Source organism: Pseudophryne corroboree, chromosome 12, assembly GCF_028390025.1.
Source record: "Pseudophryne corroboree isolate aPseCor3 chromosome 12, aPseCor3.hap2, whole genome shotgun sequence".
Classification (NCBI taxonomy): Eukaryota; Metazoa; Chordata; class Amphibia; order Anura; family Myobatrachidae; genus Pseudophryne; species Pseudophryne corroboree.
The window spans coordinates 13,657,320-13,682,420 of NC_086455.1; the positions used below are offsets into that span (position 1 = coordinate 13,657,320).

The window sequence follows — 25,101 nt, forward strand, 5'->3', positions numbered from 1 at the left end:
GGAGACGCCTCGAATTCCAGTTTGTACCCTTGAGATACTATTTGCAGGATCCAGGGATCCACCTGTGAGCGAGCCCACTGATCGCTGAAATTTTTGAGGCGGCCCCCCACCGTACCTGGCTCCGCCTGTGGAGCCCCACCGTCATGCGGCGGACTTGGAAGAAGCGGGGGAGGACTTTTGCTCCTGGGAACCTGCTGTTTGTTGCAGCCTTTTTCCCCTACCTCTGCCTCTGGACAGAAAGGACCCGCCTTTTCCACGCCTGTTTTTCTGAGTCCGAAAGGACTGTACCTGATAAAACGGCGCCTTTTTAGGCTGTGAGGGAACATGGGGTAAAAATGCTGACTTCCCAGCAGTTGCTGTGGAAACTAGGTCTGAGAGACCATCCCCGAATAACTCCTCACCCTTATAAGGCAAAACTTCCATGTGCCTTTTTGAATCTGCATCCCCTGTCCACTGGCGAGTCCATAAGCCTCTCCTAGCAGAAATGGACAATGCACTTTTCTCTATCGTCCTAAGTGGATGCTGGGGTTCCTGAAAGGACCATGGGGAATAGCGGCTCCGCAGGAGACAGGGCACAAAAAAGTAAAGCTTTTACCAGATCAGGTGGTGTGCACTGGCTCCTCCCCCTATGACCCTCCTCCAGACTCCAGTTAGATTTTGTGCCCGAACGAGAAGGGTGCAATCTAGGTGGCTCTCCTAAAGAGCTGCTTAGAGAAAGTTTAGCTTAGGTTTTTTACTTTACAGTGAGTCCTGCTGGCAACAGGATCACTGCAACGAGGGACTTAGGGGAGAAGTAGTGAACTCACCTGCGTGCAGAGTGGATTTGCTGCTTGGCTACTGGACACTAGCTCCAGAGGGACGATCACAGGTACAGCCTGGATGGTCACCGGAGCCGCGCCGCCGGCCCCCTTGCAGACGCTGAAGAGAGAAGAGGTCCAAAATCGGCGGCTGAAGACTCCTGAGTCTTCATAAAGGTAGCGCACAGCACTGCAGCTGTGCGCCATTTTCCTCTCAGCACACTTCACACAACAGTCACTGAGGGTGCAGAGCGCTGGGGGGGGCGCTCTGAGAGGCAAATAAAAACCTTATTAGAGGCAAAAAATACCTCACATATAGCCCACAGAGGCTATATGGAGATATTTAACCCCTGCCTAACTTCAAAAATAGCGGGAGACGAGCCCGCCGAAAAAGGGGCGGGGCCTATCTCCTCAGCACACAGCGCCATTTTCTCTCACAGAAAAGCTGGAGAGAAGGCTCCCAGGCTCTCCCCTGCACTGCACTACAGAAACAGGGTTAAAACAGAGAGGGGGGGCACTGATTTTGGCGATATTGTATATATATAAAAGATGCTATAAGGGAGAAACACTTATATAAGGTTGTCCCTATATAATTATAGCGTTTTTGGTGTGTGCTGGCAGACTCTCCCTCTGTCTCCCCAAAGGGCTAGTGGGTCCTGTCCTCTGTCAGAGCATTCCCGGTGTGTGTGCTATGTGTCGGTACGTGTGTGTCGACATGTATGAGGACGATGTTGGTGAGGAGGCGGAGAAATTGCCTGTAATGGTGATGTCACTCTCTAGGGAGTCGACACCGGAATGGATGGCTTATTTAGAGAATTACGTGAGAATGTCAACACGCTGCAAGGTCGGTTGACGACATGAGACGGCCGACAATCTATTAGGACCGGTCCAGGCGTCTCAGAAACACCGTCAGGGGTTTTAAAAACGCCCATTTACCTCAGTCGGTCGACACAGACACAGACACGGACACTGAATACAGTGTCGACGGTGAATAAACAAACGTATTTCTCATTAGGGCCACACGTTAAGGGCAATGAAGGAGGTGTTACGTGTTTCTGATACTACAAGTACCACAAGAAAGGGTATTATGTGGGAGTGAAAAAACTACCTGTAGTTTTTCCTGAATCAGATAAAATAAAATGAAGTGTGTGAGGATGCGTAGGGTTACCCCGATAGCAAATATTGGCGTTATACCCTTTCCCGCCAGAAATTAGGGTACGTTGGGAAACACCCCTTAGGGTGATAAGGCGCTCACACGCTTATCAAGTGGCGTTACCGTCTCCAGATACGGCCGCCCTCAAGGAGCCAGCTGATAGGAAGCTGGAAAAATATCCTAAAAAGTATATACACACATACGGTGGTTATACTGCGACCAGCGATCGCCATCAGCCTGGAGACGCAGTGCTGGGTTGGCTTGGTCGGATTCCCTGACTGAAAATATTTTATTCATGTAGAGCATTTAATAGGATGCATTCTATATATATGTATGTGAGATGCACAGAGGGATATTTGCTCTCTGGCATCAAGATAAGTGCGTTGTCCATATCTCCCAGAAGATGTCAGGGACACGACAGTGGTCAGGTGATACAGATCCCATACGGCAGATGGAAGTATTGCTGTATAAAGGGAAGGAGTTATTTGGGGGTCGGTCCATCGGACCTGGGGACCACAGCAACAGCTGGGAAATCCAACCTTTTTTACCCCAAGTTACATCTCAGCTAAAAAAGACACCGTCTTTTCAGCCTCAATCTTTCCTTTCCCATGAGGGCATGCAGGCAAAAGGCCAGTCATATCTGCCCAGACATAGAGGTAAGGGAAGTAGACTGCAGCAGGCAGCCCTTTCCCAGGAAAAGAAGCCCTCCACCGCGTCTGCCAAGTCCTCAGCATGACGCTGGGGACGTGCAAGCGGACTCAAGGTGGGGGGGTAGTCTCAAGAGTCTCAGGGCGCAGTGGGATCACTCGCAAGTTGACCCCTAGATCGTACGAGTATTATCCCAGGGGTAAAGATTGGAGAGTCGAGACATCTTCTCCTCGCAGGTTCCTGAAGTCTGCTTTACCAACGGCTCCCTCCGACAGGGAGGCAGCATTGGAAACAATTCACAAGCTGTATATCCAGCAGGTGATAATCAAAGTACCCCTCCTACGACAAGGAAAAGGGTATTATTTTTCCACACTATATGGTGGTACTGAAGCCAGACGGCTTGGTGACACATAGTCTAAATCTAAAATGTTTTGAACACTTACATAAAAGGTTCAAATCGAGATAAAGTCACTCAGAGCAGTGATAGCGAACCGGAAAAAAGGGGACTATATGGTGTCCCTGGACATCAAGGATTACCTCCATGTCCAAATTTTGTCCTTCTCATCAAGGGTACCTCTGGTTCGTGGTACAGAACTGTCAATATCAGTTTCAGACGATGCCGTTTGAATTATCCACGGCACCCCGGGCCTTTTTACCAAGGTAATGGCCGAAAAGATGTTTCTTCAAAGAAAAAAGGCATCTAAATTATCCCTTACTTGCACGACCTAAAAAGGGCAAGTTCCAGAGAACAGTTGGAGGTCGGAAGAGCACTATCTAAAGTAGTTCTTCGACGGCACGACTGGATTCTAAATATTCCAAGAATCGCAGCTGTTTTCCGACGATACGTCTGCTGTTCCTAGGGATGATTCTGGACACGGTTCAGAAAAAGGTTTTTCTTCCCGAGGAAAAAGCCAAGGAGTTATCCGACCTGTCAGGAACCTCCTAAAACCAGGAAAGGTGTCTGTACATCAATGCACAAGAGTCCTGGGAAAAATGGTGGCTTTTTACGAAGCAATTCCATTCGGCAGATTCCATGCAAGAATTTTCCAAAGGGATCTGTTGGACAAATGGTCAGGGTCGCATCCTCAGATGCACCTGCGAATAACCCTGTCGCCAAGGACAAGGGTATATCTTCTGTGGTGGTTGCAAAAGGCTCATCTATTGGAGGGCCGCAGATTCGGCATACAGGATTTGATCCTGGTGACCACGGACGCCAGCCTGAGAGGCTGGGGAGCAGTCACACAAGGAAGAAACTTCCAGGGGGCATGGACGAACCTGGAAAAGTCTCTTCACATAAACATTCTGGTACTAAGAGCAATCTAAAATGCTCTAAGCCAGGCGGAACCACTCCTGCAAGGAAAACCGGTGTTGATTCAGTCGGACAACATCACGGCGGTCGCCCATGTAAACAGACAGGGCGGCACAAGAAGCAGGAGTGCAATGGCAGAAGCTGCCAAGATTCTTCGCTGGGCGGAAAATCACGTAATAGCACTGTCAGCAGTGTTCTTCCCGGGCGTGGACAACTGGGAAGCAGACTTCCTCAGCAGACACGATATTCACCCGGGAGAGTGGGGTCTTCATCCAGAAGTCTTCCACATGCTAATAAACTGTTGGGAAAGACCAATGGTAGACATGATGGCGTCTCGCCTCAACAAGAAACTGGACAAGTATTGCGCCAGGTCAAGAGATCCACAGGCAATAGCTGTGGACGCACTGGTAACACCTTGGGTGTACAAATCAGTATATGTGTTTCCTCCTCTGCCTCTCATACCAAAGGTATTGAAGATTATACGGTGAAGAGGAGTAAGAACAATACTAGTGGCTCCGGATTGGCCAAGAAGGACTTGGTACCCGGAACTTCAAGAGTTGGTCACGGACGACCCGTGCCCTCTACTTTGAGAAGGGACCTGCTACAACAGGGTCCCTGTCTCTTTCAAGACTTACCGCGGCTGCGTTTGACGGCATGGCGGTTGAACGCCAGATCCTAAAAGGGAAAGGCATTCCAGAAGAAGTCATTCCTACCTTGATTAAGGCAAGGAAGGAAGTCACCGCGAAACATTATCACCGCATTTGGCGAAAATATGTCGCGTGGTGCGAGGATCGGAGTGTTCCGACGGAGGAATTTCAACTGGGTCGTTTCCTACATTTCCTACAATCAGGATTGTCTATGGGTCTCAAATTGAGATCTATTAAGGTTCAAATTTCGGCCCTGTCAATATTCTTCCAAAAAGAATTGGCCTCAGTTCCTGAGGTACAGACTTTTGTTAAAGGAGTACTGCAATATACAGCCTCCTGTGTTGCCTCCGGTGGCACCGTGGGATCTAAATGTAGTTTTAGATTTCCTCAAATCCCATTGGTTTGAACCATTGAAAAAGGTGGATTTTAAATATCTCACATGGAAAGTGACTATGTTACTGGCCCTGGCTTCCGCCAGGAGAGTATCTGAATTGGCGGCTTTATCTTATAAAAGCCCTTATCTAATCTTCCATTCGGATAGGGCAGAACTGAGGACTCGTCCGCATTTTCTCCCTAAGGTGGTATCAGCGTTTCACCTGAACCAACCTATTGTGGAGCCTGCGGCCACTGGCGACTTGGAGGACTCCAAGTTGTTGGACGTTGTCAGAGCCTTAAAAATATACATTTCAAGGACGGCTGAAGTCAGAAAATCTGACTCGCTGTTGATACTATATGCACCCAACAAGTTGGGTGCCCCTGCTTCTAAGCAGACGATTGCTCGTTGGATTTGTAACACAATTCAACTTGCTCATTCTGTGGCAGGCCTGCCACAGCCTAAATCTGTTAAGGCCCATTCCACAAGGAAGGTGGGCTCATCTTGGGCGGCTGCCCGAGGGGTCTCGGCATTACAATTCTGCTGAGCAGCTACGTGGTCGGGGGAAAACACGTTTGTAAAATTCTACAAATTTGATACCCTGGCAAAAGAGGACTTGGAATTCTCTCATTCGGTGCTGCAGAGTCATCCGCACTCTCCCGCCCGTTTGGGAGCTTTGGTATAATCCCCATGGTCCTTTCAGGAACCCCAGCATCCACTTAGGACGATAGAGAAAATAAGAATTTACTTACCGATAATTCTATTTCTCGGAGTCCGTAGTGGATGCTGGGCGCCCATCCCAAGTGCGGATTATCTGCAATACTGTACATAGTTATTGTTAACAAATTCGGGTTATATTGTTAAGGAGCCATCTTTAAGAGGCTCTTTCTGTTATCATACTGTTAACTGGGTTTAGATCACAAGTTGTACGGTGTGATTGGTGTGGCTGGTATGAGTCTTACCCGGGATTCAAATTGCCTCCCTTATTGTGTACGCTCGTCCGGGCACAGTACCTAACTGGAGTCTGGAGGAGGGTCATAGGGGGAGGAGCCAGTGCACACCACCTGATCTGGTAAAAGCTTTACTTTTTTGTGCCCTGTCTCCTGCGGAGCCGCTATTCCCCATGGTCCTTTCAGGAACCCCAGCATCCACTACGGACTCCGAGAAATAGAATTATCGGTAAGTAAATTCTTATTATTTTAGATGCCAGCCGGCAGATCTCCCTCTGTGCATCTCTCATGTATAAGACTGAGTCTTTTATATGCTCTATGGTTAGCAGAATAGTGTCCCTGTCTAGGGTGTCAATATTTTCTGACAGGGAATCTGACCACGCAGCGGCAGCACTGCACATCCATGCTGACGCAATAGCTGGTCTAAGTATAATGCCTGAGTGTGTATATACAGACTTCAGGATCGCCTCCTGCTTTCTATCAGCAGGTTCCTTGAGGGCGGCCGTATCCGGAGACGGTAGTGCCACCTTTTTAGACAAACGTGTGAGCGCTTTATCCACCCTAGGTGGTGTCTCCCAACGTGACCTATCCTCTGGCGGGAAAGGGAACGCCATTAGTAACTTCTTAGAGATTACCAATCTTTTATCAGGGAAAGCCCACGCTTCTTCACACACTTCATTTAATTCTTCTGATGGGGGAAAAACTACGGGTAGTTTTTTTCTCCCCAAACATAATACCCTTTTTAGTGGTACCTGGGTTTATATCAGAAATTTGTAACACCTCTTTCATTGCTTCAATCATGCAACGAATGGCCTTAGTGGACATTAGACTAGACTCATCGTCGTCGACACTGGTGTCAGTATCCGTGTCGACATCTGCGTCTGCCATCTGAGGTAGCGGGCGTTTTAGAGCCCCCGATGGCCTTTGAGACGCCTGGACAGGCACGAGCTGAGAAGCCGGCTGTCCCGAATTTGGCATGTCGTCAAATTTTTTGTGTAAGGAGTCGACACGTGCACGCAATTCCTTCCATAAGTCCATCCACTCAGGTGTCTGCCCCGCAGGGGGTGACATCCCTTCTATAGGCATCTGCTCCGCCTCCACATCATTATCCTCATCAAACATGTCGACACAGCCGTACCGACACACCGCACACACACCGGGAATGCTCTAACAGAGGACAGGACCCACCAAAGCCCTTTGGGGAGACAGAGTGAGAGTATGCCAGCACACACCAGAGCGCTATATAATGCAGGGACTAACCGAATTATGTCCCCTATAGCTGCTGTTATATATACTGCGCCTAAATTTAGTGCCCCCCCTCTCTTTTTTACCCTTTTCTGTAGTGTAGACTGCAGGGGAGAGCCAGGGAGCTTCCTTCCAGCGGAGCTGTGAGGGAGAAATGGCGCCAGTGTGCTGAAGGAGATAGCTCCGCCCTTTCTCGCGGACTATTCTCCCGCTTTTTTATGGATTCTGGCAGGGGTAATTATCACATATATAGCCTCTTGGGCTATATATTGTGGTATTTTTGCCAGCCAAGGTGTTTTTATTGCTGCTCAGGGCGCCCCCCCCCCCTAGCGCCCTGCACCCTCAGTGACCGGAGTGTGAAGTGTGTATGAGGAGCAATGGCGCACAGCTGCAGTGCTGTGCGCTACCTTGGTGAAGACTGATGTCTTCTGCCGCCGATTTTCCGGACCTCTTCTTGCTTCTGGCTCTGTAAGGGGGACGGCGGCGCGGCTCCGGGACCGAACACCAAGGCCAGTTCCATGCGGTCGATCCCTCTGGAGCTAATGGTGTCCAGTAGCCTAAGAAGCCCAAGCTAGCTGCAAGCAGGTAGGTTCGCTTCTTCTCCCCTTAGTCCCTCGCTGCAGTGAGCCTGTTGCCAGCAGGTCTCACTGTAAAATAAAAAACCTAATTATATACTTTCTTTCTAGAAGCTCAGGAGAGCCCCTAGTGTGCATCCAACCTCGGCCGGGCACAAAATCTAACTGAGGCTTGGAGGAGGGTCATAGTGGGAGGAGCCAGTGCACACCAGGTGACCTAAAAGCTTTCTTTAGTTGTGCCCAGTCTCCTGCGGAGCCGCTATTCCCCATGGTCCTTTCGGAGTTCCCAGCATCCACTAGGACGTCAGAGAAATATACATTGCACCAGGTAGAACACTTAAGACACATTGCACCAGGTAAAGCACGTTATACACAATGCGCCAGGTAGAGCACGTTATACACAATGCGCCCGGTAGAGCACGTTATACACAATGCGCCCGGTAGAGCACTTTATACAGAATGCGCCCGGTAGAGCACGTCACACACAATGCGCCCGGTAGAGCACGTCACACACAATGCGCCCGGTAGAGCACATTACACACGTTACGCCAGACAGAGCACGTTACACACGTTGCGCCAGGCAGAGCACGTTACACACGTTGCGCCAGGCAGAGCACGTTACACCAGGCAGAGCACGTTACACACTATAGCCACCATCTCGGACCCCCAGTTGTCGTCCCCAGACACAGTGATCACGGGAACACATTGTGGGGAGTGCGTATGATTGGCACTGTGTGAGTGTGTAATAGGCAATGTGTGGGCATTGGGGGTGTGTGTAATGGGCACTGTGTGGTTGGTGGGGTGCATGTGATGGCACTGTGTGGCTTTGGAGGGTGTGGGTATATGGGTGTGGGGTAACTATGCTGGTCAATGTGTGAATTTGTGTTGGTGTATGCTGGGCACTGCTCTCACCCCCAGTGTTTTAATCCTTAGCTGTTGCCATCCCTCTCAAACCCCTCCAATAGCCGGGCTTCCGGGAGGACAGTTAGACGGGGAGGAGGAGCTGTTGCTGCCTTTCACTCCCGTATGCAGCTGCGGCACCCGGCGTACTCAGAAGGCGGACCGAACTGCAGCGTTAACAGGCTTTCTCGGCGGCCACCTGTCTCCTCCCCATCCCGGCGCTGCTATGCACTTCTCCCCCTCACCGCCGCGGCTACTCAGGATGCGGGGGCATGCGCCAGTAAATTCCAAGGCTAGGCGCGGCATCCGCAACGCCGAGTTCTGAGTGGCCGCGGCGGTGAGGGGTAGAAGCGAATAGCAGCGCCGGGATGGGGAGGAGACAGGTGGCCGCCGAGAAAGCCTGTCAACGCTGCAGTTCAGTCCGCCTTCTGAGTACGCCGGGTGCCGCAGCTGCATACGGGAGTGAAAGGCAGCAACAGCTCCTCCTCCCCGTCTAACAAACAGTCCTCCCGGAAGCCCGGCTATTGGAGGGGTTTGAGAGGGAGACTATTGTGATTGGCCGCTGGACCCAGAGGCTTCAAAGAAGCCACAAGATTGGCAGCGGGACCCGGCAGAGAGATCAAAGGAGCTACAGGACTGCCTACAACGGAGCGCGTCCCCAGGGACGCACTCATTTTGTAAAAGCGAGTCCCCGATTCTCATTATGGGGTAAAATACGCGCTATAGCGCATTTTTGCGATCACTGTCTCTAATATCATAAATAAGGGCCTCAACTCCTGGGGACAGGGAATTATCCTTGTCCACCTCTGCACCTCCCTCATCAAACTCTGGTAGTTCAGAATCAGAGTCAGACTGCAATAACTGTGGGAGAGTGCGTTTATGAGAGACCAACAGGGGGAGGGGAGAGGGGGCTGAGGAGCCTTTCTGGTATCTGCTGCATTTGCCATACAATCAATAGACTGTTTTAACACCTGCCTCTCCTTTTTAGCTGCAGCTAATTCTGAAATCACATTCTGAATCATGCTTTTAAAAGTATCTAGCCAGTCAGGTGCCTGTGAACTGTGTCCCTGTGGAGATAAGGAGTACTGTTCACACATGAGGGAGCCCGCTGAAGAAGGGGTAGAGTTACAAACAGCAGACATAATCATGTCAACAGACATATTGTACACAACTGTAATACAGCGCGGCTCACTGAAAAAAAAACCTCCACACAGACCCTACAGAGCCCTGGGAGTGACAGAGAGAACAGGGATCAGCCACAGAACACAGGAGTGCAATGTGTAAAAGATGTGTACCCCTTATAGAAGTGCAACGGCGCTACCGCTGATGTGCTCCCCCCATGCTATGACCCCCTGATACCAGTACAGAGTCTGTAACAGCATGGGTCCAAGGAGGAGCCGTGTGCATGAAGCCTTGATGATCCGCAGCAGCAGGAAATGGCGCCTTCCCGCCTCTGGTCCCGCTCTCCGGGAAGCCCCGCCCCTGTAATGGTGCGTGGTCCCATCAATGTTTATACTGGCTGATTTAACATAAAACAGTACACACAAAGCCTAATGCCCGTGAGCACTGTGGAGCATGAGCCCGCTGAGCCAGTGTAGTCCGCGGCGGGCACTGCAGCTCGCGGACCATGACCGCCGCGTGACGTTCCGCCAAAATCGTACCGGGGATCCGCAAAACCGGGACTCCGGTGTTAACACTCACTGCACCTGACGATCTTCGGCATCTGTTAGAGGGTGGCGGCTAGCTGCTGGCGTGGGCACACGCAGTATGGTGTGTGATCAGCTCCTCAGGAGCTCAGTTTCCTGTCAGCTGGGATTACGAACCATTAACCTTCCGGAGGTTGGTTCGGTCCCCCCTCTAAACACGGAGCATGTAGACTGGTTGCCAACCAGGACTACCTGAAAATAAATAACTAGAAATGCACCTGGCTCCTTGGGCACATTTTTCTAAACTGAGTCTGGTAGGAGGGGCATAGAGGGGAGGAGCCAGCACACATATACACACACTAAAGATTTTTAAAGTGCCAGGCTCCAGTGGACCCGATCTATACCCCATGGTACTAAAGTACAGATCCCCAGTATCCACTAGGACGTTAGAGAAAAGTCAAGTCAACCAGTGCAAAGGAATAGTGTTGCAACATTTTCAAGACCAAATTCAGGTCCCAAGGTACCAGATGGGACTACAGGACATGTTGGTCATAAATGCATCACACTCACTAGGAAGATCTGCACCTCAGAAATAACTGCCAACTTCTTCCGGAAGAAGAAAGTGTAGAGAACTGAAGGTTCAAAGAACTCAACTTTATCTATTTATCTAAACAACTCAGTAAAAACAAGTGCAACTGGATTAAGCAAAAATAAGTGTTTGGAAACACTTTTTTTGCAGCGCTGCGATCCTTTCGTTGGCACTTCTGCTAAGCTAAGATACACTCCCAGAGGGCGGCGGCTTTGCGTTTGCACTGCTGCTAAAAATAAGAATTTACTTACCGATAATTCTATTTCTCGGAGTCCGTAGTGGATGCTGGGGTTCCTGAAAGGACCATGGGGAATAGCGGCTCCGCAGGAGACAGGGCACAAAAGTAAAGCTTTCCGATCAGGTGGTGTGCACTGGCTCCTCCCCCTATGACCCTCCTCCAAGCCAGTTAGGTACTGTGCCCGGACGAGCGTACACAATAAGGGAGGAATTTTGAATCCCGGGTAAGACTCCTACCAGCCACACCAATCACACCGTACAACTTGTGATCTAAACCCAGTTAACAGTATGATAACAGCGGAGCCTCTGAAAAGATGGCTCACAACAATAATAACCCGATTTTTGTAACTATGTACAAGTATTGCAGACAATCCGCACTTGGGATGGGCGCCCAGCATCCACTACGGACTCCGAGAAATAGAATTATCGGTAAGTAAATTCTTATTTTCTCTATCGTCCTAGTGGATGCTGGGGTTCCTGAAAGGACCATGGGGATAATACCAAAGCTCCCAAACGGGCGGGAGAGTGCGGATGACTCTGCAGCACCGAATGAGAGAACTCCAGGTCCTCCTTAGCCAGGGTATCAAATTTGTAGGATTTTACAAACGTGTTTGCCCCTGACTAAATAACCGCTCGGCAAAGTTGTAAAGCCGAGACCCCTCGGGCAGCCGCCCAAGATGAGCCCACCTTCCTTGTGGAATGGGCATTTACATATTTTTGGCTGTGGCAGGCCTGCCACAGAATGTGCAAGCTGAATTGTATTACACATCCAACTAGCAATAGTCTGCTTAGAAGCAAGAGCACCCAGTTTGTTGGGTGCATACAGGATAACAGCAAGTCAGTTTTCCTGACTCCAGCCGTCCTGGAACATATTTTCAGGGCCCTGACAACATCTAGCAACTTGGAGTCCTCCAAGTCCCTAGTAGGTGCAAGGCACCACAATAAGCTGGTTCAGGTGAAACACTGACACCACCTTAGGGAGAGAACTGGGGACGAGTCCGCAGCTCTGCCCTGTCCGAATGGACAAACAGATATGGGCTTTTTTGAGAAAAAACCACCAATTTGACACTCGCCTGGTCCAGGCCAGGGCCAAGAGCATGGTCACTTTTCATGTGAGATGCTTCAAATCCACAGATTTGACTGGTTTTAAACCAATGTGATTTGAGGAATCCCAGAACTACGTTGAGATCCCACAGTGCCACTGGAGGCACAAAAGGGGGTTGTATATGCAATACTCCCTTGACAAACTTCTGGACTTCAGGAACTGAAGCCAATTCTTTCTGGAAGAAAATCGACAGGGCCGAAATTTGAACCTTAATGGACCCCAATTTGAGGCCCATAGACACTCCTGTTTGCAGGAAATGCAGGAAACGACCGAGTTGAAATTTCTTTGTGGGGCCTTCCTGGCCTCACACCACGCAACATATTTTCGCCACATGTGGTGATAATGTTGTGCGGTCACCTCCTTTCTGGCTTTGACCAGGGTAGGAATGACCTCTTCCGGAATGCCTTTTTCCCTTAGGATCCGGCGTTCCACCGCCATGCCGACAAACGCAGCTGCGGTAAGTCTTGGAACAGACATGGTACTTGCTGAAGCAAGTCCCTTCTTAGCGGCAGAGGCCATAAGACCTCTGTAAGCATCTCTTGAAGTTCCGGGTACCAAGTCCTTCTTGGCCAATCCGGAGCCATGAGTATAGTTCTTACTCCTCTACGTCTTATAATTCTCAGCACCTTAGGTATGAGAAGCAGAGGAGGGAACACATACACCGACTGGTACACCCACGGTGTTACCAGAACGTCCACAGCTATTGCCTGAGGGTCTCTTGACCTGGCGCAATACCTGTCCCGTTTTTTTGTTCAGACGGGACGCCATCATGTCCACCTTTGGTATTTCCCAACGGTTTACAATCATGTGGAAAAAACTTCCCGATGAAGTTTCCACTCTCCCGGGTGGAGGTCGTGCCTGCTGAGGAAGTCTGCTTCCCAGTTTCCATTCCCGGGATGAAACACTGCTGACAGTGCTATCACATGATTTTCCGCCCAGCGAAAAGTCCTTGCAGTTTTTGCCATTGCCCTCCTGCTTCTTGTGTCGCCCTGTCTGTTTACGTGGGCGACTGCCGTGATGTTTTTCCCACTGGATCAATACCGGCTGACCTTGAAGCAGAGGTCTTGCTAAGCTTAGAGCATTATAAATTTACCCTTAGCTCCAGTATATTTATGTGGAGAAAAGTCTCCAGACTTGATCACACTCCCTGGAAATTTTTTTTTTCCTTGTGTGACTGCTCACCAGCCTCTCGGGCTGGGCTCCGTGGTCACCAGCATCCAATCCTGAATGCCGAATCTGCGGCCCTCTAGAAGATGAGCACTCTATAACCACCACAGGAGAGACACCCTTGTCCTTGGATATAGGGTTATCCGCTGATGCATCTGAAGATGCGATCCGGACCATTTGTCCAGCAGATCCCACTGAAAAGTTCTTGCGTGAAATCTGCCGAATGGAATTGCTTCGTAGGAAGCCACCATTTTTACCAGGACCCTTGTGCAATGATGCACTGTTTTTAGGAGGTTCCTGACTAGCTCGGATAACTCCCTGGCTTTCTCTTCCGGGAGAAACACCTTTTTCTGGACTGTGTCCAGAATCATCCCTAGGCACAGCAGACGTGTCGTCGGGATCAGCTGCGATTTTGGAATATTTAGAATCCACCCGTGCTGTTGTAGCAGTATCCGAGATAGTGCTACTCCGACCTCCAACTGTTCCCTGGACTATGCCCTTATCAGGAGATCGTCCAAGTAAGGGATAATTAAGACGCCTTTTCTTCGAAGAAGAATCATCATTTCGGCCATTACCTTGGTAAAGACCCGGGGTGCCGTGGACAATCCAAACGGCAGCGTCTGAAACTGATAGTGACAGTTCTGCACCACGAACCTGAGGTACCCTTAGTGAGAAGGGCAAATTTGTGACATAGAGGTAAGCATCCCTGATGTCCCGGGACACTATATAGTCCCCTTCTTCCTGGTTCGTTATCACTGCTCTGAGTGACTCCATCTTGATTTGAACCTTTGTAAGTGTTCAAAAAAAAATTTTAGAATAAGTCTCACCTAGCCTTCTGGCTTCAGTACCACAATATAGTGTGGAATAATACCCCTTTTCTTGTAGTAGGAGGGGTAATTTAATTATCACCTGCTGGGAATACAGCTTGTGAATTTTTTCCCATACTGCCTCCTTGTCGGAGGGAGACCTTGGTAAAGCAGACTTCAGGAGCCTGCGAAGGGGAAACGTCTCGACATTCCAATCTGTACCCCTGGGATACTACTTGTAGGATCCAGGGGTCCTGTACGGTCTCAGCGCCATGCTGAGAACTTGTCAGAAGCGGTGGAACGCTTCTGTTCCTGGGAATGGGCTGCCTGCTGCAGTCTTCTTCCCTTTCCTCTATCCCTGGGCAGATATGATCTTATAGGGACGAAAGGACTGAGGCTGAAAAGACGGTGTCTTTTTCTGCAGAGATGTGACTTAGGGTAAAAACGGTGGATCTTCCAGCAGTTTCCGTGGCCACCAGGTCCGATGGACCGACCCCAAATAACTCCTCTTCCTTTATACGGCAATACACCTTTGTGCCGTTTGGAATCTGCATCACCTGACCACTGTCGTGTCCATAACATCTTCTGGCAGTTATGGACATCGCATTTACTCTTGATGCCAGAGTGCAAATATCCCTCTGTGCCTCTCGCATATATAGAAATGCATCCTTTAAATGCTCTATAGTCAATAAAATACTGTCCCTGTCAAGGGTATCAATATTTTTAGTCAGGGAATCCGACCAAGCCACCCCAGCTCTGCACATCCAGGCTGAGGCGATCGCTGGTCGCAGTATAACACCAGTATGTGTGTATATACTTTTTATGATATTTTCCAGCCTCCTGTCAGCTGGTCCTTGAGGACGGCCCTATCTATAGACGGTACCGCCACTTGTTTTGATAAGCGTGTGAGCGCCTTATCCACCCTAAGGGGTGTTTCCCAACGCGCCCTAACTTCTGGCGGGAAAGGGTATACCGCCCATAATTTTCTATCGGGGGGAACCCACGCATCATCACACACTTTATTTAATTTATCTGATTCAGGAAAAACTATGGTAGTTTTTTCACATCCCACATAATACCCTCTTTTGTGGTACTTGTAGTATCAGAAATATGTAACACCTCCTTCATTGCCTTTAACGTGTGGCCCTAATAAGGAATACGTTTGTTTATTCACCGTCGACACTGGATTCAGTGTCCCTGTCTGTGTCTGTGTCGACCGACTAAAGTAAACGGGCGTTTTAAAACCCCTGACGGTGTTTTTGAGACGTCTGGACCGGTACTAATTGTTTGTCGGCCGTCTCATGTCGTCAACCGACCTTGCAGCGTGTTGACATTATCACGTAATTCCCTAAATAAGCCATCCATTCCGGTGTCGACTCCCTAGAGAGTGACATCACCATTACAGGCAATTGCTCCGCCTCCTCACCAACATCGTCCTCATACATGTCGACACACACGTACCGACACACAGCACACACACAGGGAATGCTCTGATAGAGGACAGGACCCACTAGCCCTTTGGAGAGACAGAGGGAGAGTTTGCCAGCACACACCAAAAACGCTATAATTATATAGGGACAACCTTATATAAGTGTTTTCCCTTATAGCATCTTTTTTATATATTTCTAACGCCAAATTAGTGCCCCCCCTCTCTGTTTTAACCCTGTTTCTGTAGTGCAGTGCAGGGGAGAGCCTGGGAGCCTTCCCTCCAGCCTTTCTGTGAGGGAAAATGGCGCTGTGTGCTGAGGAGATAGGCCCCGCCCCTTTTTCGGCGGCCTCGTCTCCCGCTCTTAACGGATTCTGGCAGGGGTTAAATATCTCCATATAGCCTCCGGAGGCTATATGTGAGGTATTTTTAGCCAAAATAGGTATTCATTTGCCTCCCAGGGCGCCCCCCTCCCAGCGCCCTGCACCCTCAGTGACTGCCGTGTGAAGTGTGCTGAGAGGAAAATGGCGCACAGCTGCAGTGCTGTGCGCTACCTTTAGAAGACTGAGGAGTCTTCTGCCGCCGATTCTGGACCTCTTCTTACTTCAGCATCTGCAAGGGGGCCGGCGGCAAGGCTCCGGTGACCATCCAGGCTGTACCTGTGATCGTCCCTCTGGAGCTGATGTCCAGTAGCCAAGAAGCCAATCCATCCTGCACGCAGGTGAGTTCACTTCTTCTCCCCTAAGTCCCTCGTTGCAGTGATCCTGTTGCCAGCAGGACTCACTGTAAAATAAAAAACCTAAGCTAAACTTTTCTAAGCAGCTCTTTAGGAGAGCCACCTAGATTGCACCCTTCTCGGCCGGGCACAAAAATCTAACTGGCTTGGAGGAGGGTCATAGGGGGAGGAGCCAGTGCACACCACCTGATCGGAAAGCTTTACTTTTGTGCCCTGTCTCCTGCGGAGCCGCTATTCCCCATGGTCCTTTCAGGAACCCCAGCATCCACCAGGACGATAGAGAAAACTGCTAGCGAGCGAACAACTCGGAATGAGGGCCTGGGTTTTTTTGGTGCAAGCTCAGATGGATCTCTGCAAACGCCCAGCTCTGTTGACATGCCCACAACGCACTTATCCTACGTACAAATGCTCCGTTGCTATTCTGTAACACTCATTCAGCCATACATGAAAAACGATGAAGAAGCGTACAACTGTAAATTGCTCGGAAATGCTCCAAGTTGCTTATGCAGTTTTCTAAAAATTATGAAAACCATCCAAATTTATTTTCAAACAATGAACAATACATGACCTATTTCACCATATTTCTACTAAGTTGTGTCGTGTAACCTTATCTGTGTATATAACAAGGCCTAGGAATGGGAATACATGAACTTATCTCTATTATGCCTAGGCTTGCAGAAACATAACAATACATGGATAGAGATATAAAGTTACAATATGATTAACTGATATAGACAATGTTTAAAAGGGACTAAAGGTACAGAAAATGTTCTAAGCCAAAATGAAACTCATTTATGAAATGTAAATCCTTGAACCTCAGGGCTTAAATAATCACATCAAACTCAAGTGATTTTAAAAAAAAAATATAACACGAGTCTCCCGGACCTTCCCGGAGAGTAGCTTTAAAGCCGACAGCACAGATACTGAGGCTGTATGATAGTTGAAGTAGGCTGTAGAGAAGCTGCAGAGAGAGTTAGATTTGGGTGGGTTATATTGTTTCTGTGCAGGGTAAATACTGGCTACTATATTTTTACACTGCAATTCAGATTTCAGTTTGAACACACCCCACCCAAATCTAACTCTCTCTGCACATGTTACATCTGCCCCCCCCCCCCCCCCCCTGCACTGCACATGGTTTTGCCCAATAGTGTGCTCTTTTGATTTGCTAACAAACCTGCATGACCCAAAAATGTACAACTCTGAAAATGACATATGCGCCCTACACACTGCGCGACGGCACCAATTTGGACGATGATCGATCTCGATATCGTCCAAATTGGCTTGCATTACAAAACTACAGAAAACCAATGATGAACGACCGTGGGGCCGTGCGTCGTTCAACGATGGTGCGTACACACTGAGCGATATGAACGATTTCTAGTTCATTAATGAACAAGAACGTTCATATCGCCCTGCAACATCATCCAGTGTGTAGGGCCCATAAAACACATTAAGCAGCTCTGCAGTAGCCATGGGCCCTCATTCCGAGTTATTCGCTCGCTAGCTGCTTTTAGCAGCAGTGCACAAGCTAAGCCGCCGCCCTCTGGGAGTGTATCTTAGCTTAGCAGAAGTGCAAACGAAAGAGTAGCAGAATTGCTACTAAAAAATGTCATGCCGTTTTTGAGCAGCTCCAGACCTACTCCTACCTTGCGATCACTGCAGACAGTTTAGTTCCTGGTTTGACGTCACAAACACGCCCTGCGTTCTGCCAGCCACTCCCCCGTTTCTCCAGCCACTCCTGCGTTTTTCCCTGGCACGCCTGCGTTTTTTAGCACACTCCCTGAAAATGCTGTGTTGCCGCCCAGAAACACCCACTTCCTGTCAATCACACTACGAACACTCGAGCGACTGAAAAACGTAGCTCGAACTTGGGTAAAACTACAAACTTTTGTGTGAAAGTACTAAGCGCATGCGCGATGCGTACCATGCGCATAAATGCTGTTTTTTTACCCAATCGCTGCGCTGTGAAAAACTGCAGCGAGCGATCAACTCGGAATGAGGGCCATGTGCACACCTGTGCGCATACAGGGACATTAAATGAGCTGCTAATTTATACTCACTCTTGTATAATTCATACACCTCACATAAAATAAAGACAGCTGTGGGAATACTTAATAATCTCCACATATACCTGAATGAATGAATGAATGAATGAATGAATGAATGAATGAATGAATGAATGAATGAATGGTCTTCACTAACCATGTCTGAAATAACCCGTACATTCCTGGTTTGGCGTCCACTGATAGCTGGACTTGGGTTCACCTGCATTGTCTCAGTCTAAAACAAGGAAACAAAGGGTCATTTTTAGATTAGTAAAAATAAGATTTTACTTACCGATAAATCTATTTCTCGTAGTCCGTAGTGGATGCTGGGGACTCCGTCAGGACCATGGGGATTAGCGGCTCCGCAGGAGACAGGGCACAAAAATAAAGCTTTAGGATCAGGTGGTGTGCACTGGCTCCTCCCCCTATGACCCTCCTCCAAGCCTCAGTTAGGATACTGTGCCCGGACGAGCGTACACAATAAGGAAGGATTTTGAATCCCGGGTAAGACTCATACCAGCCACACCAATCACACCGTACAACTTGTGATCTGAACCCAGTTAACAGTATGACAACGTAGGAGCCTCTGAACAGACGGCTGACAACAAGAACAACCCGATTTTTTTGTAACAATAACTATGTACAAGTATTGCAGACAATCCGCACTTGGGATGGGCGCCCAGCATCCACTACGGACTACGAGAAATAGATTTATCGGTAAGTAAAATCTTATTTTCTCTAACGTCCTAGTGGATGCTGGGGACTCCGTCAGGACCATGGGGATTATACCAAAGCTCCCAAACGGGCGGGAGAGTGCGGATGACTCTGCAGCACCGAATGAGAGAACTCCAGGTCCTCTTTAGCCAGGGTATCAAATTTGTAGAATTTTACAAACGTGTTCTCCCCCGACCACGTAGCTGCTCGGCAGAGTTGTAATGCCGAGACCCCTCGGGCAGCCGCCCAGGATGAGCCCACCTTCCTTGTGGAATGGGCCTTGACAGATTTAGGCTGTGGCAGGCCTGCCACAGAATGTGCAAGTTGAATTGTGCTACAAATCCAACGAGCAATCGTCTGCTTAGAAGCAGGAGCACCCAGCTTGTTGGGTGCATACAGTATAAACAGCGAGTCAGATTTTCTGACTCCAGCCGTCCTTGAAATATATATTTTCAATGCCCTGACAACGTCCAGCAACTTGGAATCCTCCAAATCGCTAGTAGCCGCAGGCACCACAATAGGCTGGTTCAGGTGAAACGCTGACACCACCTTAGGCAGAAAATGAGGACGCGTCCGCAGTTCTGCCCTGTCCGAATGGAAAATCAGATATGGGCTTTTATACGATAAAGCCGCCAATTCTGACACTCTCCTGGCTGAAGCCAGGGCCAGTAGCATGGTTACTTTCCATGTAAGATATTTCAAATCCGCCGATTTGAGTGGCTCAAACCAATGGGATTTGAGAAAATCCAAAACTACATTAAGGTCCCACGGAGCCACTGGGGGCACAACCGGGGGCTGTATATGTAGTACTCCTTTTACAAAAGTCTGGACTTCAGGAACTGAAGCCAATTCTTTCTGGAAGAAAATCGACAGGGCCGAAATTTGAACCTTAATGGACCCCAACTTGAGGCCCATAGACAATCCTGTTTGCAGGAAATGTAGGAATCGACCCAATTGAAATTCCTCTGTGGGGACCTTCCTGGCCTCACACCACGCAACATATTTTCTCCAAATGCGGTGATAATGTTGTGCAGTCACCTCCTTCCTGGCTTTAACCAGTGTAGGAATGACCTCTTCTGGAATGCCTTTTTCCCTTAGAATTCGGCGTTCAACCGCCACGCCGTCAAACGCAGCCGCGGTAAGTCTTGGAATAGACACGGTCCCTGCTGAATCAGGTCCCGTCTTAGAGGTAGAGGCCACGGATTTTCCGTGAGCATCTCCTGAAGTTCCGGGTACCAAGTTCTTCTTGGCCAATCCGGAGCCACGAGTATCGTTCTTACTCCCCTTTGCCGTATAATTCTCAGTACTTTGGGTATGAGAGGCAGAGGAGGAAACACATACACTGACTGGAACACCCACGGTGTTACCAGAGCGTCCACAGCTATTGCCTGAGGGTCTCTTGACCTGGCGCAATACCTGTCCAGTTTTTTGTTGAGGCGAGACGCCATCATATCCACCTTTGGTTTTTCCCAACGGTTCACAATCATGTGGAAGACTTCTGGATGAAGTCCCCACTCTCCCGGGTGTAGATCGTGTCTGCTGAGGAAGTCTGCTTCCCAGTTGTCCACTCCCGGAATGAACACTGCTGACAGTGCTATCACATGATCTTCCGCCCAGCGAAGAATCCTTGCAGCTTCTGCCATTGCTCTCCTGCTTCTTGTGCCGCCCTGTCTGTTTACGTGGGCGACTGCCGTGATGTTGTCCGACTGGATCAACACCGGCTGACCCTGAAGCAGGGGTTTTGCCAGGCTTAGAGCATTGTAAATCGCTCTTAGCTCCAGTATATTTATGTGAAGAGACATCTCCAGGCTTGACCATACTCCCTGGAAGTTTCTTCCCTGTGTGACCGCTCCCCAGCCTCTCAGACTGGCATCCGTGGTCACCAGGACCCAGTCCTGTATGCCGAATCTGCGGCCTTCTAACAGATGAGCACTCTGCAACCACCACAGAAGAGACACCCTTGTCCGTGGCGATAAGGTTATCCGCTGATGCATCTGCAGATGCGATCCGGACCATTTGTCCAGCAGATCCCACTGAAAAGTTCGTGCGTGGAATCTGCCGAATGGGATTGCTTCGTAAGAAGCCACCATCTTTCCCAGGACTCTTGTGCATTGATGCACAGACACTTTTCCTGGTTTTAGGAGGTTCCTGACAAGTTCGGATAACTCCTTGGCTTTCTCCTCCGGAAGAAACACCTTTTTCTGAACCGTGTCCAGAATCATTCCCAGGAACAGCAGACGTGTTGTCGGGGTCAACTGAGATTTTGGAAAATTCAGAATCCACCCGTGTTGTTGCAGCACTACTTGGGTTAGTGCTACTCCATCCTCCAGCTGTTCTCTGGACCTTGCCCTTATCAGGAGATCGTCCAAGTAAGGGATAATTAATACGCCTCTTCTTCGCAGAAGAATCATCATTTCGGCCATTACCTTGGTAAAGACCCGAGGTGCCGTGGACAATCCAAACGGCAGCGTCTGAAACTGATAATGACAGTTTTGCACCACGAACCTGAGGTACCCTTGATGTGAAGGGCAAATTGGGACATGCAGGTAAGCATCTTTTATGTCCAGGGACACCATAAAGTCCCCTTCTTCCAGATTCGCTATCACTGCTCTGAGTGATTCCATCTTGAACTTGAATTTTTGTATGTACAGGTTCAAAGATTTCAGATTTAGAATAGGTCTTACCGAGCCGTCCGGCTTCGGTACCACAAATAGCGTGGAGTAATACCCCTTTTCCTGTTGTAGGAGGGGTACCTTGACTATCACCTGCTGAGAAAACAGCTTGTGAATGGCTTCCAATACCGTCGCCCTGTCTGAGGGAGACGTTGGCAAAGCAGACTTTAGGAACCGGCGAGGGGGAGACTTCTCGAATTCCAACCTGTAACCCTGAGATACTACCTGCAGGATCCAGGGGTCCACCTGTGAGCAAGCCCACTGCGCGCTGAAATTCTTGAGTCGACCCCCCACCGTTCCTGAGTCCGCTTGTAAAGCCCCAGCGTCATGCTGAGGGCTTTGCAGAACCCGCGGAGGGCTTCTGTTCCTGGGAAGGAGCTGCTTGCTGCCCTCTCTTACCCTTTCCTCTGCCTCGGGGCAGATATGACTGTCCTTTTGCCCGCTTCTTATAGGACCGAAAGGACTGCGGCTGAAAAGACGGTGTCTTTTTCTGTTGGGAGGGGGTCTGAGGTAAAAAGGTGGATTTCCCGGCAGTTGCCGTGGCCACCAAATCCGATAGACCGACGCCAAATAATTCCTCCCCTTTATACGGCAATACTTCCATATGCCGTTTGGAATCCGCATCACCTGACCACTGTCGTGTCCATAAACTTCTTCTGGCAGATATGGACATCGCACTTACTCTCGATGCCAGAGTGCAAATATCCCTCTGAGCATCTCGCATATAAAGAAAAGCATCCTTTAATTGCTCTAAAGTCTGTAAAATACTGTCCCTATCCAGGGTATCAATATTTTCAGTCAGGGAATCCGACCAGACCACCCCAGCACTGCACATCCAGGCTGAGGCGATGGCTGGTCGCAGTATAACACCAGTATGTGTGTATATACTTTTTAGGGTAGTTTCCAGCCTCCTATCAGCTGGATCCTTGAGGGCGGCCGTATCAGGAGACGGTAACGCCACTTGTTTTGATAAGCGTGTGAGCGCTTTATCCACCTTAGGGGGTGTTTCCCAGCGCGCCCTAACCTCTGGCGGGAAAGGGTATAATGCCAATAACTTTTTTGAAATTAGCACTTTTCTATCTGGGTTAACCCACGCTTCATCACATACATCATTCAATTCCTCTGATTCAGGAAAAACTACAGGTAGTTTTTTCACCCCCCACATAATACCCCTTTTTGTGGTACTCGTAGTATCAGAGATATGCAAAGCCTCCTTCATTGCCGTGATCATATAACGTGTGGCCCTACTGGAAAATACGTTTGTTTCTTCACCGTCGACACTAGATTCAGTGTCCGTGTCTGGGTCTGTGTCGACCGACTGAGGTAAAGGGCGTTTTACAGCCCCTGACGGTGTCTGAGACGCCTGGGCAGGTACTAACTGGTTTTCCGGCCGTCTCATGTCGTCAACTGATTTTTGTAATGTGCTGACATTATCACGTAATTCCATAAACAAAGCCATCCATTCCGGTGTCGACTCCCTGGGGGGTGACATCACCATTACCGGCAATTGCTCTGCCTCCACACCAACATCGTCCTCATACATGTCGACACACACGTACCGACACACAGCAGACACACAGGGAATGCTCTATTGAAGACAGGACCCCACTAGCCCTTTGGGGAGACAGAGGGAGAGTTTGCCAGCACACACCCAAGCGCTATAATATATATGGGAACAACCCTATATAAGTGTTGTATCCTTATAGCAGCTTAAATATAGTAATATCGCCAAAAAAAGAGCCCCCCCTCTCTGTTTTACCCTGTTTCTGTAGTGCAGTGCAGGGGAGAGTCCTGGGAGCCTTCCTCACAGCGGAGCTGAGCAGGAAAATGGCGCTGTGTGCTGAGGAGAATAAGCCCCGCACCCTATTTCGGCGGGCTCTTCTCCGGAGTTTGTGAGATCTGGCAGGGGTTAAATACATCCATATAGCCTCAAGGGCTATATGTGATGTATTTTTTAGCCATAAAAAGGTATTATACATTGCTGCCCAGGGCGCCCCCCCAGCGCCCTGCACCCTCCGTGACCGCTGTGTGAAGTGTGCTGACAACAATGGCGCACAGCTGCAGTGCTGTGCGCTACCTCAGGAAGACTGAAAAGTCTTCTGCCGCCTGCTTCTGGACCTCTTCCATCTTCGGCATCTGCAAGGGGGGTCGGCGGCGCGGCTCCGGGACCGGACTCCATGGCTGGGCCTGTGTTCGATCCCTCTGGAGCTAATGGTGTCCAGTAGCCTAAGAAGCCAATCCATCCTGCACGCAGGTGAGTTGACTTCTCTCCCCTAAGTCCCTCGATGCAGTGAGCCTGTTGCCAGCAGGACTCACTGAAAATAAAAAACCTAAAAACTTTTTCTAAGCAGCTCTTTAGGAGAGCCACCTAGATTGCACCCTGCTCGGACGGGCACAAAAACCTAACTGAGGCTTGGAGGAGGGTCATAGGGGGAGGAGCCAGTGCACACCACCTGATCCTAAAGCTTTATTTTTGTGCCCTGTCTCCTGCGGAGCCGCTAATCCCCATGGTCCTGACGGAGTCCCCAGCATCCACTAGGACGTTAGAGAAAATAGGAATTTGATACCTACCGGTAATTCCTTTTCTCAAAGTCCGCAGTGGATACTGGGATTAGAAGATTACCCTGGGGTATAGATCAGTTCCATTGTAGCCTGGCACATTACATAAATTAATAGTGTGGGCTGGCTCCTCCCTCTATGCCCCTCCTAGCAGACTCAGTCTAGGAAACTGTGCCCGAGGAGACAGACATACTTTGAGAGAAGGATAAAACACAAAGCGGTGAGGTGATGAACCAACACACAATAACAACCAAGATAGCACAGCTAACCACAACAAGGGAAAGCAACGCTAACTACAAGAAGGGTAGCAACGCTAACCAAACATGGAACAGGGAAAGCAACAGCAGACACATCCAAGAACTCTTACAACCATGTACACAGGAAACAAAGCACTGACGCGGGCGCCCGGTATCCACTATGGACTACGAGAAAAGGAATTACCGGTAGGTATCAAATTTCCATTTTCTCTAACGTCCTAGTGGATACTGGGACTGATTACCATGGGGACGTCCCAAAGCTCCCAGAACGGGTGGGAGAGTGTTGAGACCCCTGCAAAACCGCCTGACCAAACTGAAGGTCGTCCATGGCCAAGGTGTCGAATCTGTAGAACTTGATGAACGTGTTTGGAGTGGACCAGACCAAGTAGCTGCCCGGCACAACTGTAAGGCCGAGATACCCCGGGCAGCTGCCCAGGAAGAACCCACTGACCTTGTGGAGTGGGCCTGAATAGAACTCGGCAGCGGCAGAGCTGCTGAAGTGGGATACGGTCGCTAGGTCGACACAACTTACGTCGACAGTCATT

The 25,101-nt window shown here is 49.4% G+C and overlaps 1 protein-coding gene across 3 annotated transcripts in view; it reads right to left on the reverse strand.

Annotated features, from left to right (window-relative positions):
* The window catches only part of HORMAD1 (HORMA domain containing 1), a 172,129-nt gene that overhangs the window by 42,523 nt on the left and 104,505 nt on the right, over window positions 1–25,101 (reverse strand). For all 3 annotated transcript variants that reach the window (XM_063947039.1, XM_063947038.1, XM_063947037.1), the window contains one exon: window positions 18,512–18,589. In XM_063947039.1, coding sequence (XP_063803109.1) covers window positions 18,512–18,589 — 78 coding nt within the window. The remainder of the gene's footprint in view (window positions 1–18,511; window positions 18,590–25,101) is intronic.